The sequence below is a fragment of the Tripterygium wilfordii genome, chromosome 11 (genome assembly GCF_013401445.1).
Source record: "Tripterygium wilfordii isolate XIE 37 chromosome 11, ASM1340144v1, whole genome shotgun sequence".
NCBI lineage: Eukaryota > Viridiplantae > Streptophyta > Magnoliopsida > Celastrales > Celastraceae > Tripterygium > Tripterygium wilfordii.
This window is the reverse complement of record NC_052242.1, coordinates 3,888,749-3,906,107: the sequence shown is the minus strand read 5'-3', so window position 1 is coordinate 3,906,107 and position 17,359 is coordinate 3,888,749. Positions and strand designations below refer to the sequence as shown.

The following is a 17,359-nucleotide window of genomic DNA, read 5'->3' as shown; positions in this document are numbered from 1 at the left end:
AGGCTCAACAAGCTGCACCTCTTCAATTGTATAGTCTTGAAATTCAGCATAGAATGGTTTGAGGCGATGTCCATTGACATTGAAAACTTTGTTGGTGGATAAGCTTTTTATTTCAACTGCACCATGAGGAAACACCTTAGTAACTTCAAAAGGTCCAATCCAACGAGAACGTAACTTACCAGGCATTAATTTAAGACGCGAATTGTAAAGAAGCACTTTTTGTCCCACAACAAATTGCTTCCTTGTAATCATCCTATCATGCAATGCCTTGGTCTTGTCCTCATAAATTCGTGAGTTCTCATAGGATTCCAACCGGATTCCCTCCAGCTCTTGCAATTGCAACTTCCTCTCTTGTCCAGCTTTATCCATCTCCATAATGCAGATCTTCACTGCCCAATATGCCTTGTGTTCCAACTCAACAGGCAGATGGCATGGTTTGCCATAGACCAACCTATATGTTTCCTACAGCCATTTGTCTCACCAAAGAAGTTAGATCAGAAATTTGTTTCTCAAGATTAGAAGTACTTACCTCATTCACTTTCTTTGGTGTGTGATCTATTCTCATCCTGAATTGTTGAGAATTTGCAGTCATGTTGGAAATTAATTGTTTCGCAGCAGCTGGTGTTTTGTCAACCAATGCTCCTCCACTAGCTGCATCTATCATACTTCTTTCCATGGGCAGCAATCCTTCATAGAAATATTGAATCAAAATTTGATCACTTATCTGATGGTGTAGGCAGCTATGTTATTTTCTTTTCACTTTAAAAAAAAAAACAAAAGCCTGGTGACTTTGTCCGCTCGAGTGGTACATAGCGATCGAGCGGTTAATTATCAGCCTTCTGGAATAGCAGCTCCGGTTTCTGCCGATCGAGCGGCTACTCCGGGTAAGTGGGTGACATTACTCTACCATATGGGCCTCTCATGGGCCTCGTCCTCTAAAGTTCCCACGCTTGGCCAATTTCCTTCATTCGTACACACACCACAGGCCACCCTGTTCTCCTCTCCTTCACGCACGACACCACCGTCTCCTCCTTGCCGCTATTGTCCTGCACAGCCACTGTTCCCACGGACCAGGTATCGTGTCTTCTTGCCATTGCTTTCTCATGCTACAATCTCTCTGGTATGGCACTGTTCTGTGTATCAATTGGGCATTAGATTTAACTTATGGCATATGAATTCATAGGATTTGAGTACTGATTGTGCAAATGTGTTGCTGTTTCTATACTAGTTTCGCACATCTTTCTCTTCTCTTGTTTTCGCCGAGTGGTGATGCTTCTAATTTGTTTGCTTTCTGTTGCGAATTTTAATTGAGCACAACATGTTTGATAGAATGTCACACCGAACTAGTCTTCATTTTTTATAAGGGATGTTCTCACAATTTATGCACTCACTCTCTAATTTGGAGATTCATTCTTACTAAGTCCTCTTTCGTGTGAAATGTGGTACCTATGCCTTTGTTTTTGGCTACCCAAAGGCCTACCTTGGCTTTGAAATATTTTGCATATTGCATAGCGGAGTGTGCGGGATGGTGTCCATATATGTTGGTGTGCCGTTCAATGTGAGACTTTGTTGATTGTAAATCTATTTTCTTGCTGGTGCTTTATATCAAATGTTCCTTACCGAGCTTGCGTGCTTATGTCATGAGTGGATTTGAAGATTTTTTTGGGGTGTCCGCCACCTCATGTTCTACCTTCCTCGTGATTACTCTCAGGTTGTGTTGTTCCCACTTATGTGCTTTTCTTTGCTTTATCTTTTACGCATTGGGGACACTGTGTTGTTTAAATGCCGGGGGGGGGGGGTGTATTTTTGGATTGCTATTTTATTTCGTTGGACATGTATCCGGATTTCTTATAGTTGTATGTGGTAGTGTCATAGTGTGTTATGTTAATACTTAAAAAAAAATGTGTATTTCGCGGTGTTTTTAGTTCTCCAACTCCTTCACAATGATGAGATTAATTTGAGCTACTTGATTGCTCTAAAGATGATTTGCATGAATTTTTGATTTGGAGAGTAAATAATTCATGAATCGTTAACTTGCATGTGAAGTCGAAAAATTGCATGGTGTCATTCATCACATACAAATTGTGGAGACTTATACCCGGTGAGATTTTGAGCCAATCGATTTATTTTGAGGGATTCTGTTTGTACTCCATGATTTTTTTCTTTTTGTGTTTCAATTTTCTTGAAATATATCTCATATTCCTTGTTTTGATCATTTTACCAAGAATACATCTTTGTGAATTTATGTCTTGATAAGCTTTTCTTATGATGGTCATGTTGATCTTGAGAGATGAAAGTAAGGCCTTCTTTGATTCGTCTGTTTATCCTTCTAGCCTACCGTTACATGTTCCTATCGCTAGTACCCTTTTTGAGCCTCGACACTCACCTTTTTGTTCATAACCCATCAACCTTATCCTATTTGATATAAGGATTCTTTTTACCCAATGATAACTTAATGTTTGTTATCTTTTTGAGAACCATTGGGGGTTTGTGGAATTAAAAGGGAGTTGGTTGTTTGTTGTGTTTTGATAAGTCTATTGGAGTTGTGTTTTGGTTATGACAGAAGGGAGGTTAGTGTGGGATGGTGCAAAGAAGTGAGAGAAAGGAAAAAATGGGAGAAGAAAAAAGAAAAAAAAATTTGCCGAAAGAAGCAAAAGAAAAAAAGAAAAAAAAAACAATGAATCAATGAAGAAAGAATTAAGAGCATGTGTAGAAGAAAAGGGGAAAAAAAAAAGTTTTGTGCTCACATGGTGTAATATTTGGTGATGAGCTTCTAGGAGTTGAACAGTGTCGATGCCATGTAAAATTGGTTGGGAATTAAATATCTGGAGAACGGTCTGGATTGCTATCTGAAACTACTTAGATGGTTCTCTTGAATTTTATGTTCCCTTATTTTTGTTTCACCTACACTATACCCTTCGCCTTACTTTACAAGCCTAAAAAGTCCTACTTGATCTTGAGAATGATTTGGTTTGAATTTGAAGAGTGATTTGAGATATGATTCACAATTCTTGGTAAGTGGTGTCCTTTGACGAGATCTATTTTTTTCGTTTCTTTCATAGCGGTTTTCATTAATTGTATTTGGGATTTTGCTATCTTCCCTACATCATTCCGCCCACATACGCTTGAGAGAGTATTTTTAGCCTACTTCAGTGTGCATTTTATTATGAGTGAATTACTTGTGAGGCTTGAAGTTGAAGCTAAACGTTATGTGATGAATGATTACTTTTGAAATTTTGAGATAGACATGATAGTTCTTGATTCAATTTTTATTGAATTCTCTGAGTTAAGGATTGAGTAGATTGTTTTTGGATGTGATTATAGTTGTATGAATTTCTGAGATAAACGAAGGAATATAAGGACCTACCTTTTTTGTGTTTGATTCTCTCTTGATTTACTCAAGGACGAGCAACAGATAAGTGTGGGGGTATTTGATGTGCATATATTGTACACACTTTTGTGAGTAATTTTCTATTTGTTCTCAATAAATTTAGTGAAATGAGGTTGGTAGTACAATGAATGGTCTGTGTTTTTTATTGTAGGTGAGCTGCACAACAATATGGAGAGATCTGGATGGAATCGCGAGCTAGGAAGGTGCAAAGTGGAGTTGCTATTGTGTAAGGCCACTCGAGCGCTCTTGAAGGATCAAGCGGAAGAGAATTGAGCTGCTCGACCAGAGGCTACTATATTTCTAGATCGTGCGACTATAACCGCTCAAGCGGTACTTGACGGGCAGTCTTCCGAGTTTGACTAAAAGTAAGTTTCTTTTGACTCCTAGGTTTAGTATAAAAGGGAGGCTATGCCTTTAGGGTAAGAAAAAAAATAACAATTTTTCCGTGGTTTCCAAGCAACGGAGCAACTCTTCTCCAAGGCTTTGTAAGGAAGTGAGATTGGAGGCGTGCTATCAACCGGAGTTTCATCAATTCAAGGGGTTTTCATTCATCTCTCTATTTATGTTATCTTTTCCTAGAATTGATTGGATTACTCAAAGAATGAATTGTAACTAAACTCTTTTGCTAGGGCTATGATGTAGCCTAGCTTTTCTCGATTGAAGTCAACGTTTCTATAAATTCCTGAAAATTATTCATTGTTATGTGTTCATGACTATTCTTAATGCTATTAAACATCTGTCCAATGTTTGATTGATTTATTTATCATTGTTTTGTCTGAAAGGAAGTATATGGTAGTGATCGTGTCATGAATACCATAAATTGAATGGATGCCAGACATGGATCCATAATTTATGTAGTGTTTTATTGGTTCTCCACTGATCTTAATGCGCTTTTGATTTCCTAACTCGTGCTTGAAAGAGACGGGTGTTGATTAGAAGTATCCTCTTTTTGTGCCTGTTTGGGAGGGCGTTTAGCCCAGCTTAAGAGCTAGCGAGACCGCTAGCGGTATCATCCCTACCAAACGCGTCATTTAAGCTAGCAATATCGCCCTCAAAACGCCAATGATACCGCTCAAAAAATTATTCTCTAAAACCGAGCTTTTGTCAAGCGGTTTACTTGTTCTTGATAAAGCTGTTTGGCTCAGTTTTTCTCTCTCTCTTCACGCGTTCAACAGATTGAGAAAGCTCGGTTTCTCTCTCTCTCATCACCCACCAGCACAGTTGAGAGGTATTGGTTGTTCGATTTGGGTATTGGTTGTTCGATTTGGGTATTGCTTATTCGATTTGGGTTTGGGATGTTTTTTCCCCTTTGCTTCGATTTGCTTCGATTTTCTTCGATTTCTCTTTTGCTGATCTTGTCTAAAACAAGACACCCAAAAATATCAATCAAAGTGAGATATACTTCTGTCTCCGTCTCTACTCGGGTCAGTATAAAATACAGAACAATCTACTGCTTCTTCTCTCTCTCGCTCTCTCTCATCCTTTAGCGTTCTATTGGATCAATATTGACTCTAAAGTTGTTTTCCTTACTGCTGCATTTTTTTGACCATTTTTTTTTCCTTATTTTGTGTGAATCTTGAAGCCTCTGATATCAAAATTGGATTTATTCATTGGTTTTCATGTCTATTGATCGTCTGTAGTTATTATGCTGAGATGGGTTTTGCTTTTTAGATCATTGCCTGGGAGCTCTATTAACTAGTTTATGGCCATTTATTCTCTTGGATTTTGTGCAACTATTAGTGGCCATTTCTGCAACTGTTATCCATCATATCTATTGTTAGTGTTCCATCAATAACTGTTTTATGTATTTGTTTTATACTTATGTTTTATAACTAATTCTGCATATATGTCATTTTTGCTCTTAATGTAAAAATTTTATGATATGCATTGTTCATTTTTGTTCTTATTTTAATTGTATTTCTGATATGCATTGTTGAGATAATGTTGTTTATCCCATTGATTATCTGGTTTACAATACTGATCCTGTCAAGTTATTAACCCAAGAACAACTCATTTTTATGGTTTATATTTATCTCTTGTTTGTCTTTTACATGTACACCATGTTTAGACATGTCACGGAAAGGGAAAGATAAAATAGCGTCATATGAGGGTAGCCTAAATGAGTGAATTAAATGGGATGACGATAATACTCGTGTCTTGGTGGAGATATGTGTTGCTTTTATGAAATCTGCTAAGCGAGTCCCTGGCACTCGTATCCCAAAACTAGAATGGGAAGAACTTGTGGTCCAATTCAATGCAAAAACAGGTCTTAAATACCCAAAACAATCTTTAAAAAACAAATGGGATTTGCTCAGAAAGGATTGGACCTTATGGGTGAAGATGACTGCAAAGGATACGGGTATCAGATGGAATGCTTTAACGCAAACAGTAACTGCCAGTGATGAATGGTGGGAGGAGAAAATTAAGGTATATGTATTCATTTTTATAAGTACATTTGTATGATGCAGTTGTTATTACAAAATCCATGCATTTTTTATAAACTGAACCTTTTCTATACTTTGCAGGAGAACAAAGAATATGCCAAGTTCCGTAAACATGGGTTCAAGCATAAGGCAGACCTCGAATTCTGTTTTACTGGTACATATGCTACTGGTTCATCAACATTAGCACCTTCAAGTGGATACATCCCACCACCAAAATACTCTGCTACTGAGGGTAATCAAAATACCCAATCTCAAAATGACTTGGAGACTTGGTTCGGAGAAGGATATGTGCTAGAGCCACCCAACACATGCAGTGATCCACCTAATGAAGTAAACCTTGGTGAATCACCAGTAAGAGCAACTGAAGATGATCTTGTGCTAGTTCACCTACTAAAGGTGTTATGGTGACACCATTGCACACATCCGGATCATTAGGAAAGAGATCATTAGGAAAGAGATCATTCGACGGATCAGTTACCAAGAACTCAAGTAAGAAGTGATCGGTCACTAGAGCTGATGAACATGAGATAATAGCGAGATTGGTAAATGTTGTGGAGTCCCATGTGTCTGTTAGTAACTCAGTGGCAGCACCTAGGGTCAGCAATGTCAACAACATCACTATGGCCATGGATATTCTTAGTCAGATGAGGAGGGAGCATGAAATTTCTAATAATCTAATTCTGTTTGCAGCTGACTTGTTTGCTGATAGTCGTGCCAAAGCAGACATGTTTTGTAGACTGGACCCTGATTTGAGACTGCCATATCTGGAGAAGAAATATTTGGAGAGCATGAATATGGGTGGTGTGTGATGACTTCGGCCGCATTATTAACTAGACATGTAGCATGTTATTAAGTATATGTTAATGCTATTATTAACTTGACATGTAGCATGTTATTAAGTATTATGTTAATGATAGTATTAACTTGACAGGAAGCATGTTATGGATTGTACTTATTTTAAATGGATGATATGTTTATAATTAATATGTGAAGGAGAAATACTCTTATTTTATACCAGGTGTTATTTATAATATTTTGAGCAAAACTCATGTATTTCCTTTTACTTCAGGCAACGAGCTAGCCATATGGATGATGATGAGTATGATGATACGGGTGCTGATGAGTATGACGATGAATGGGAAATGAATCGTAAAAGGGATGACGACTTTATACTCCTAGTGTTTATAACTGCAGTTGCAATTTATACTCAAAGAAGACGTGCAGCCTATTTTGATAAGCTACCATGCAGGACATCTACTTTACAAGGTGCTAAATGGGTATCCGAAATCTTATGTGGACACCCAGATATATGCTACCAGACCTTTAGGATGTAGAAAGAAATTTTTCGAGATCTATGTTGTCAACTGAGGGACAAGTACATGTTACGAACAACTAACTACATACAAATACCGGAAATGGTTGGTATGTTCCTCTTCATACTGGGGCATTGTGCTGGTAATAGATTGGTGCAGGAATGTTTTCAGCATTCTGGAGAAACAGTTAGCAGGATGTTTTATGAGGTATTACATAGTGTGTACTTGTTGTCATTGGACATCATTAAATCGAGGGAGAACAAGTTCGAAGAAGTCCCAGTTAAGATTAGGGGTGACCGGAAATATGTCCCTTTTAAAAATTGTGTTCGTGCGATCGATGGAACACATATTCCAGCTGTGATTCCTAAGTCTGACAGAGGTCGATTCATTGGGAGGAAAGGCACAACGACACAGAATGTGATGGCAACGTGTGACTTTGATATGTTTTACATTTTTTTGTCGGCTGGCTGGGAGGGATCAGCACATGATGCACGTGTCTTCTAGGGTGCAATTTCGAGACCGGAATTACATTTTCCAATGCCACCTCAAGGTTAATATTACTTTATCGAGTTATTATTGTTTTTAATACATAATTTATTGAATAAAAAATTTATTTTTATTTTTATTTGCAACAGGAAAGTATTATCTAGTTGATGCGGGGTATCCTAATAGGACCGGTTTTCTTACACCCTATAAAGGTGAGAGGTATCATTTATCTCAATTCGATAATGGTTGCCGAGCAACAGGTCCTCGTGAGGTGTTCAATCACACACACTCGCCTCTCCAAAGCGTAATTGAAAGAATTTTTGTGGTGACTAAAAATAGGTTTCCAATATTGAGAAAGATGTCATCTTTCCCATATGAAACACAGCTTTAAATTGTGATTGCGTGCATGGCACTTCACAACTTCATTCGGTTGTGGGTGACGAATGACGAAGAGTTTACAGAAACTGATGAAGGGTCAAGTAGTTCATATTAGGAACCACCTACTGAAGATGTTGTTGTTGGGGTTGATGATTTGCGCGATGATAGGACCATGTCCTTTGTTCGGGATAAAATTGCAGATCAACTTGTACGTAGGAGGCAGAGGCAGAAGTAGTGATTGCTTAGAGTTGTATTAAAAATCCATATGTGACATCAATATAATTAGCAAGACCCAAACATTTTAATTAATGTTTTAGTATTAAAATTTTCATGTGGACATTTATGTTTATTTGTATGGAAAAAAATTCCCAATTTATTCTCTTATGGTATTCTAAAAATGATAACTCCTTTATTTGTCAATTAACCAAACAATGCATAATTCAGTACAACTTATAAGCTTTAAAGAGTTTTTGGTTTTACCAAACACCTCACAACTTATTTCACAGCTTTAAGCTTAGCTTTTTATTCACAGCTTAACAGTTAGCGTTGAAAATCAACACAACCGCTCTACCAAACGGAGCCGTAGTTTTGATACAGCCTGGAAGGGTGTGAAGTAAATTAGGGAAACCCATTGATAACAAGAATAATTGTCCAAGGTTTATTCAAACTGAGGTTCAATTGAGATAGCTACGGTGAAATCACATGCTCTAGTGCCTTTTAAATCTTTACTTTTATCCCACTTACTAGTTTGCTATTGATTAGTGTTCGTTCTTTTATTCTTTTGATATTCAAACTCAATTTGGTATCCAGGTACTGTTTGTGATTAAATTGATAGCCGTAGTTGATTGAATGAGAGAGTTCTTGAGGGTTCGATATCCGATCTTTGATCACTGTATTACTTGTTTGCGATTTCGTGCGCTTGCGAATAATTTTTCCAACAAACCTCAGCAGGTTTTGTTGACGAAGATGATGAATGAATAAGGGAAACCCGGACTTGCCCAATATAGCATCTCCGTTAATTGTATTGAGCTAATCGGAGCACCGAGAAGTCACTCACGTCCGAAGCCTGCCGGAGGGAGGTTCGTACAAAACACAGTGTCTCATTAGCAAAAAAAAAGAAAAGAAAAAACCCACCAATTCTAACCACATTATTAGCTGCTCATCAGCTTCTTCATAATTTTCATATTCAACCACTTGGCAGCTGGAATTATGTAAAACTTGACATCCTCCTCAACATTGTCTCTACTTTCCAACAGATTTGATTCTTCTGACTGATCAAATTTTTCAAAAGTTGGGGTTTGAACTGAACCTTCTGAAGCTTGATCTAATATTGACTGCAGGTTTAGCTTAGCCATGAGTTCGGCATGCTCTTTTACGGCATTGGGTTCGGCATGCTGTTTTAAGTACACAAATTTCCGCATTTCCGAAGCATAACTTGTAGTAAGACCTTCTCGCCAAGGCTCGTACCTAGGAATAGCTTTGTATCGAAACGTCATTGTCCTTAACTAAATGCCATGCAAAAGAAAACAAAAAAAGTTAAATCTTTTCTTAACACGAGTATATAAACTGTGAACATAGATAGAAACAAGAATTCGTGGATCAGTGGTTTGTCTTTTAAAAAATTGTTAGATTTAGATTGATCATAAAACAGAAACTAGAATAAATTTTTAACTGTGAACAATAGGAAATTGGAATAACATAAATGAAATGAAACCCAATCTGACATTAATGTAAACGGAGAATTGAATAAAATACAATACAATATAATATAATAATTAACTTGAGCAAATTAAAGAAGCACTCATTTAATTAAAACAATTAATAAATATTACCATCCATAGGGACTCCACCAAGGGATATGAAATCCCCGTCATATATTTGAAGAGGTTTTCCTTTGCTCAACTTCTGCTCATTGGCAAACATGTAAAATCTCTCAACAGGCGTGTCCTTTGAGCGATTGACATAAATGTCAAATGTGCTAAGCAAACAATCAGAATTAACAGTCAATAACATGTATGGATTATATATTACTCCCTCCGTCCCACTTCTATAGTCCGATAGTTATTTACACAGATTAAGAAAGTATGGTTAATTTAGTTTAAAGTTGGTTCTTTTCCTAATATACCCTCATTAAATGTAATGCACTTTTCAAACCATCTTTAACGCTATTTGCAAGATTTAAGGCAATTAAAAATGTCAACAAGCCTAATGTGAATATCTATACCTATATATAAAGCAGAGGCTCTACCAACTGCTCCTATTTTTTTGACATCTGGCCTTCTAAAACTCCCTATTTCTTCCTACGTGGACACTCTACAATTCCTTTATTTGTTTTTCACACGCTCTCAGCTCTCTCCTATTTCTCCAATACACTTTCCCTCCAAACGTCTCTAGCGGCAATAAAAGAAGCAGAAAAAAAACGGACAATCTGAAAGCCGTTTTTCGTTCTACATCTTCTGCTCCCCTTCTCTATTTCCATCTCCCAATTAAACATGTCCGTTTCCATATCCCACAAACCAAATCGGCAGGATCTGTGGAATCTGAACGGATCAGATCCGATTGGATTTGATCGTAGAGCTGTTGTTCGTTTGTTGTTTACGTGCTTCATCTCCATTCCCGTCAACTCCACATCTCGATTCCGATTTCGTTTCTCCTCATATCTTGTATGGTTTGGCGATTGACTCTTCTCCTCTGATTGTTGTTAAATTTAATTTAACTTAATGTTTATTTTATTTAACAAACCTGGATAGTCATTATGTATTGATTGAAAAACAGAAGAAGCGACGCTTTCGATTATTGTTCTGATGCATGTATTGGCCGAAGTATATAATAGTCGGAGCCGAATCGAAGGCAACATTCATTCCTTCTCTTATCTAACTTGAATCCGCGTTTCTGGTCATCTGTCAGCAGAGTATCTAAGTTGATGTGGCGTCTTTGTTTTGGACAAAGTAATCTGCTTCAAACGGTGTCAAAATTCAAGTGGATGAGAGTCTCTTATTGAGCCTGAGGTTATAGGTTGCTGGCCAGTGAAGTCTTGAATAAATAACTTTTGGGAGTTCAAGGTTAGTTTTTTTCTTATTTTGTTTTGGGAATGGATTTGCGGTTCTTTTTCAAATCTATAGTTTTTGATGCGAATTTCGAATCGCTTATTGGATTTGAACCTCAGGCCAAATAAGTTGCATATACATAACTGAATTTTCTGAATGTCATTTGTTCAAGTCTCTGATGCACCCAATCATGTTAAATGAATAAGTTTATTATTAAACTTCCATGTATTTAAATTGAGTTGATTTTAGTGTTAAAAGATTCATTGTTTGTATTAGGATGTATAAATTTATTTGGAAACACTTTAGTTGAAATTTTTGTGCGAAATTCTTCGTGTTTTGGTAGTGAGGACTGAAAAAAAAGAATTTTTAACAGAATGAGATGTTAAATCGAATAAAGTTTGTGGTGATGCTAAATGATTCAAGTAGTCTAAACTTAGAAGTTTTTCAGTTTTTTCAGTTGCTTGGGGGACATACTTCTTTAATATTAACCTTTCTCTAATCCAACATTTTTTTATAAACTACTATGGTACAGCTGTAGCAATACTGCACTATAATTCATTTGACTCAGTATGTAAAAGTTTAAAGCCACAAAAAAATTGGTTCAAGTAGTCTAAACTTAGAAGTTTTTAAGTTGCTTGGGGGACATACTTCTTCAATATTAACCTTTCTTTAATCCAACATTTTTTTATAAACTACTATGGTACAGCTGTAGCAATACTGCACTATAATTCATTTGACTCAGTATGTAAAAGTTTAAAGCCACAAAAAAATTGGTTCAAGTAGTCTAAACTTAAAAGTTTTTAAGTTGCTTGGGGGACATACTTCTTCAATATTAAGCTTTCTTTAATCCAACATTTTTTTATAAACTACTATGGTACAGCTGTAGCAATACTGTACTATAATTCATTTGACTCAGTTTGTAAAAGTTTAAAGCCACAACAAAATTTTATTAACGTAAATAATTAGAGTCCCAGACAACCATTAACCAAAAACATCTTAGCACTATGCCATATTCTAATTGGGCATAATTGTGCATAGTTGCTGTATTGTTAGTTGCCAATTGGTTATTGAAACTTATTCATGGCAGGTTTTGATAAAACATATTGACATGGTTTCAAACACTTTGATATGTCTGCAGGTTTTGAACTTTAATAATATCTTTCTTTACATTATATAGTGTTTTCAAATGGAGTGCACCCAAGAATGAGATACAAGGTAACACTCTAATATTAGAAAACTCTTGATGATGTCTATGTGCTTATTTTGTTATTTTATATATTTGACGTTTCCTAATGTTAGTTGCTAGATATGTGGTTTTTAAAAGTACACGAATGTTATCTTTATACCTTATAAAAATTTAAATGCTTTCAATAAAAAGATTGTATTATTTGTGGTGAGTGATATTTGCATTGTTGTTTTTGAATCGATATTTTTTTTTCATTTCGATATATGTTGTTGATGGGTTAAGTCCTATATTTGTGTATTTCAGATTTTCTGTTGCCGTGTGTTCTGCAGTTCGGCAACATAGGCATGCAAGATTGTTTAGGAGATTTAAGTTACAACTTACAACAACATAGATTAAGAAGGTTTGGATGGATGTCCCTCCACTTTTGTTTTTTGCTGTTGTACTACAAAATTTAGTTATGGTTTTTTTAATATGTTTTTTGCAGGACCATTTTGGGGATCGCCGTTGAGCAGAGGTTTAAATTTGCTAGGTATAAGAGAAGTATTTCTGAGGCAAATAAGGTCTGGTCGTGCCCTTCATTTTGGAGGTATTTTTTTATGTTTTGCGTTGTGAAATGGTCTTTCATGTTCTGTCTTATTTTATGTGTATTTGTTTGTTATTTTCAAATAATAAATTCTAGGAATTGGTTTTTCAAGTTTAAGTTTATAATTTTGCAATTGTTTTTCAAATTAAATTTTATATATATAGTTTATTGTGAGATATTTGATTTTTTTATTTTTTTCCCTGTATTTTTTGTATTTTTTAAATCTCCAAAATTAAATTAATTTCTAAAATGTATATTGTGAAAGAGAGGGAAAGGGACATTCTTGAGATGATATTGGAAATGGCTTTTCATGGATTGAGTGGATGGTCGTGTCTTGGATGTTTGCTGTCTGAATCACCTGCCTATGTATTTCATGGAGGTATTTTTCTTGGTGAAATTCAATGTTCTTTGTTGTACAAACTTTACCCCTATTAAATACTAATGCATTTACCATGCTTTTGTGTACTTTTCGAAGAACATCTTTCTCCTAGCTGTATTGGACTTCAAAATCATATTCCCAATAATTTACATCTACAACATTTGAGGCAAAAATACCGGGATGCGAGACATAAAAGAATTTCGATATTGCATCAGAAAAGGTTGCGATTATTGGCTTCAGTATCTCATACTACTCTATCTAATAGTTCTGTAGGTAAGTTTTTTTTTTTGTTTGTAGAAATTGTATTTATATATGTTTTTCTTGTAATGCCTGTTAATTATTTATGAGTTAGTGTATTACGAATGATATTGATTAATATATATTTTTTTCCAGAAGAAGGTCAACATGTACAACATGTAAGGTTACAATACAGAAATTCGCGATTTCAAAGACTTTCAATGTTGTGCCAGAAGAGGCCGCAATTATTGGCTTCAAATTCTGTCCTTGGGTATCCTGCATCGGGTGCTGGTGTGCCAGTGTCAATTACTCTGATTTTTGGGCTTCATGGTTCTACTTACAGTTTTGTACCAAGTTCTTCGATTCTTATCAGACCTAACACCATATTTGTGCAGTCAATAAAGGTAATTTGCTTTGCCACTTTGTGAAGTTTAATTATACACAGTTTGTTAAACGTGCTTTGGTAACCTCATATTTGCTTTTATTAAGTTGAAGAGTTAAGTGAAATAAGGCCTGGGTTAACATTGTATGGATTGTATATATCTCCACCTCTTGATGCTGTATCTACTTGGTCCAAAACTATAAATGCCTCTGTTCCCGCAGTTTCTCAAAAGGCAAGTTTGATTTATGAGAATAATATCATTGTCTTCCGAGTTTTTCCTTGAGCTTAGATTTGATTTAGTCGATAAATTTGAGTTCATGATTTTCTCTATTCAGGAGTTAATATATTTTCTTAATTAGGAATCTCTAGCAAATATCAAATACTGTGTCAAATCTGATAACTCTATTTACCTCATTATTGCCCAAGGTATGGTGACAAGCTTCTATATCAATATTCACTAGCGAAATATGTCTTTGTCACCTTTAAGAGGTCTTATATATCTGGGTATGCATGAAAGTTCTACGAACTCATGGAATTTCTTTCTCTCCAAGTATCATTGGAGTTGTCAAAATCAAAGCAATTGTAAGAAAGATCACTGTGTCATGGGCCCTAAAGAGGGTGCAGTATAAATCATTTAGTTGTGTACCTGTCAACTATAATGGCCTCTGTACCTAATATAGTTGTGTGAAAAAAAAGATTGATTTGCAGCACTGCCTGTACAGTTTAATCCAATGATTAGAATGCAACTGTTAGGCAAACACAAATGGTATTTGTGAACCAAAACTCATACTCATAGATTGATGTAGGCATTATAGGACACACACACACATGAGAACTTGAGCAGTAAATTGTCCATTGATGATGCCTCCCTCCCTTTCCCCTTATCCTCTCTTGTGATATTGCAAATGCGAGATATTTTTTATATCAGTAGTTAAATGTGCAATTGAATTGTTTTCCTACTCAATATTGCTTAATATCCTATTACGGAGAACAATAACTTTAGTTTTGATCTGTATCTAATATTACGATGAATTTTTTTTTTAGATAAACACAGTTATTATGGTATGCTAGATTTGATATTAGAATTATAATATTTTGAGCTTTCAGTAATGTTTCAAGAAAGCTGGGATAAAACTTTGCTACTGGACCATCAGTGGTTAAGGTGAATTTTTTAAAAAATCAATGGTTAAACTTAAATGTACAATTGAACTGCTCAATATTGCTTTTCTTCTTCTTATAACTTCTGAATTACATAATTCTTTTTAGGGATCAACTAAAATAAGGAGCAAATTGATGTTGAAGGACACATGGCCTATGATGATGCATAATTTATTCAGTGATTTATTGATATAAGATATTGTATTTGGCATAAAGGCATGGAATTTATATATGTGGATACTTGTGTGCTTTTAGCTGTGGAGGATGTTAGTCGGGCGAATGAAAGTGATTGTAATTTATGTTTGGATTAGCATGCATCATTCAAGAATTCAATGATAATGTTTTGCCAGGTTTCATTCTACTCTCAGTTTTTTGAATTGTTCCCCATGTTGTGCATTTTCAAAAGCTGAGTTTATCAATAGCCGTTAGTATTGGAATTTGGTCTTGGACGTTAACAATAATATCTTTTATATATGAGATCTCCTATATTAGTTTTTTGAGTTGCTCCCGATGTTGTGCATAGTTCATACTAATTTTTTTTTCTTGAGGCTGAGTTTATCAATAGCCATTAGTTTTGGAATTCGGTATGAGACATTAGCAAAAGGATCTTTTACATATGAGATCTCTGATATATGCATGGTTTTCCTTTTGTAACAACTGATTTCTTAGGTCTATAATTATAAAGGATGTCGAAATGAAGGGCACCACTCGGTTTCATTCGGCAGCTATGGCGGTTGGGTTTGCCAAAACCTCATTTACCTTGATCGTAATATTTGTTACTGGTAAATTGGGTAGGACGTCATTGCTTTATATCAGCACTGTTGGAATGAATATCTGCTTATTTGGTCTGATCCTTACTCTTTCTTCCCTGGGGAATGGTAAACTCGGAACTCGGGGCTGGCCTGGCAATTTTAACAGTTTGTGGCAATGATTCTTTCTTCTCCAATTTTAGCAGTTTCAACAGTCATTTTTTTTTAATCGACACACCAATACACGACCCACGAACCCATTGATACCTGGGTTCCTCATTCAGGTTTAGTAGGTTATTCGATGAACCATTGTTTCAAGTATTGGTTGTATATGCATATTGACAAATCAGTAGATCACTTATTGATATCCGTACCCCTTATTGATATCCGTAGACCCTAATGTACCCATAAAAAGTAACAGGGGTGGTGTTTTGTTAGCATTAATGTTTGGGACAACTTGGAATTTCGGTTGAGAATTAAAGAGTTTACTGCCTACAATGAAGTAATCGAGACAGTTTGAGGTTTGACTTCATATGAAATCTACAGCGTCTTGACTTTGTTAGTTAGTTTCATATGTTTTTATTTTCTTATGTTTGTTATAGAGCTTCTCTGTTGTGAAAAATTAGTTAGTTTCATATGTTCTTATTTTCTTACGTTTGTTATAGTCTCTGTTGTGAAAAATATAATTTGTGTTATTTTCTTATTTTCTCAAGTTCTAATGTTCGTTATGGTAACAAAATATTAACAAATTATCGGTAATCTTTATTTCCCAAATAAAGTTAATGCCGCGCTTTGCGCGGGTGTACGACTAGTAATAGTACTAATGTGAATACTTTTTAATTCTACATACAAGCATTTAATAATTTTTTGAGAATATAGAATTTAGAAAATTGTGGTCAGAAAAGGTGTATTAAGTGAGGGTATAATAGTAAAATAATGACTTAATTTAAAGTAAGTAGACTATTATTTGGAACGTCCAAAAATGGTCTAATGGACTATAGAAATGACACGGAGGGAGTATTTAATAATATTTTGGGAAAAATAATTTACCTAGTGTCTCGCAAGAAGACATCTGGAAAATAGTTGCGGGTGTCGTCATTCTCAACTCTGGTGATATATATTCCATAGTTGTTGGAGGTGTCTTCATTCTCAACGCTGGTGATATATATTCCATAGTTATTGCAGACGACGGTGGTCTCTTCGTTGTTCGAAAAAAAGGGATTTAGCTTCAGTACTAGGCCAATGCATTGCTCGGTCATCCTCAAGAAAATAACTCCCTAATTAATTAGGATAATACATATAGTTGGATATGGTTACTTCAATTCATATTCATTGATAGTACTAGTAACTAAACTAGTAACTAGACGCAAAACAAACAAAGATATCAAACATATATATAATTATTGAAAATCACAAGAACAAGAACCAAACAGATGAGATCGAATACCTACCTGGCGTCTCCCGTTAAGCAGATCAAAGTTGGTGACAGGAGTAAGTATGCCCATTGTATATCATGTTTAAATATCTCTTATCTCACAATGGATAGCTGTATACCATTGTCAGTACTTTACTGTTCGCTCTCATGTCTCTGTTATGACCGTTGAACCTTTCTTCTATTTAGGTTGT

General features: G+C 35.5%; 2 protein-coding genes and 3 long non-coding RNA genes across 7 annotated transcripts; 4 read left to right on the top strand and 1 right to left on the bottom strand.

Annotated features, from left to right (window-relative positions):
* The first annotated feature begins 852 nt into the window (after window positions 1–852).
* LOC120009464 lies at window positions 853–4,089 on the top strand. Its single transcript, XR_005470696.1, has 2 exons — window positions 853–1,074; window positions 3,543–4,089. It is a non-coding gene; the product is annotated as an uncharacterized LOC120009464 (long non-coding RNA).
* Window positions 4,090–4,961: 872 nt separating this feature from the next.
* LOC120009143 (L10-interacting MYB domain-containing protein-like) lies at window positions 4,962–6,816 on the top strand. Its single transcript, XM_038859602.1, has 2 exons — window positions 4,962–5,818; window positions 5,917–6,816. The coding sequence occupies exons 1-2, from the start codon at window positions 5,573–5,575 to the stop codon at window positions 6,241–6,243; spliced, it is 573 nt and encodes a 190-aa protein (XP_038715530.1). The 5' UTR covers window positions 4,962–5,572; the 3' UTR covers window positions 6,244–6,816.
* Window positions 6,817–9,377: 2,561 nt separating this feature from the next.
* On the bottom strand, window positions 9,378–17,238 carry LOC120008685. The gene is made up of 4 exons (XM_038859069.1): window positions 17,185–17,238; window positions 16,784–17,010; window positions 9,845–9,990; window positions 9,378–9,517 (listed from the first exon to the last, which is right to left on the bottom strand). The coding sequence occupies exons 1-4, from the start codon at window positions 17,236–17,238 to the stop codon at window positions 9,480–9,482; spliced, it is 465 nt and encodes a 154-aa protein (XP_038714997.1). The 3' UTR covers window positions 9,378–9,479.
* LOC120009053 lies at window positions 10,397–13,176 on the top strand. Of its 2 annotated transcripts, none has more exons than XR_005470593.1 (6): window positions 10,397–10,675; window positions 10,923–11,074; window positions 12,198–12,274; window positions 12,549–12,645; window positions 12,730–12,831; window positions 13,094–13,176. It is a non-coding gene; the product is annotated as an uncharacterized LOC120009053 (long non-coding RNA). The 2 variants fall into 2 exon arrangements; XR_005470594.1 differs by having other exon boundaries at window positions 10,920–11,074.
* LOC120009052 lies at window positions 13,178–16,529 on the top strand. 2 transcript variants are annotated; one of them, XR_005470591.1, is made up of 4 exons: window positions 13,178–13,207; window positions 13,304–13,480; window positions 13,601–13,848; window positions 15,654–16,529. It is a non-coding gene; the product is annotated as an uncharacterized LOC120009052 (long non-coding RNA). The 2 variants fall into 2 exon arrangements; XR_005470592.1 differs by lacking the exon at window positions 15,654–16,529 and adding an exon at window positions 15,093–15,476.
* Window positions 17,239–17,359: the final 121 nt, after the last annotated feature.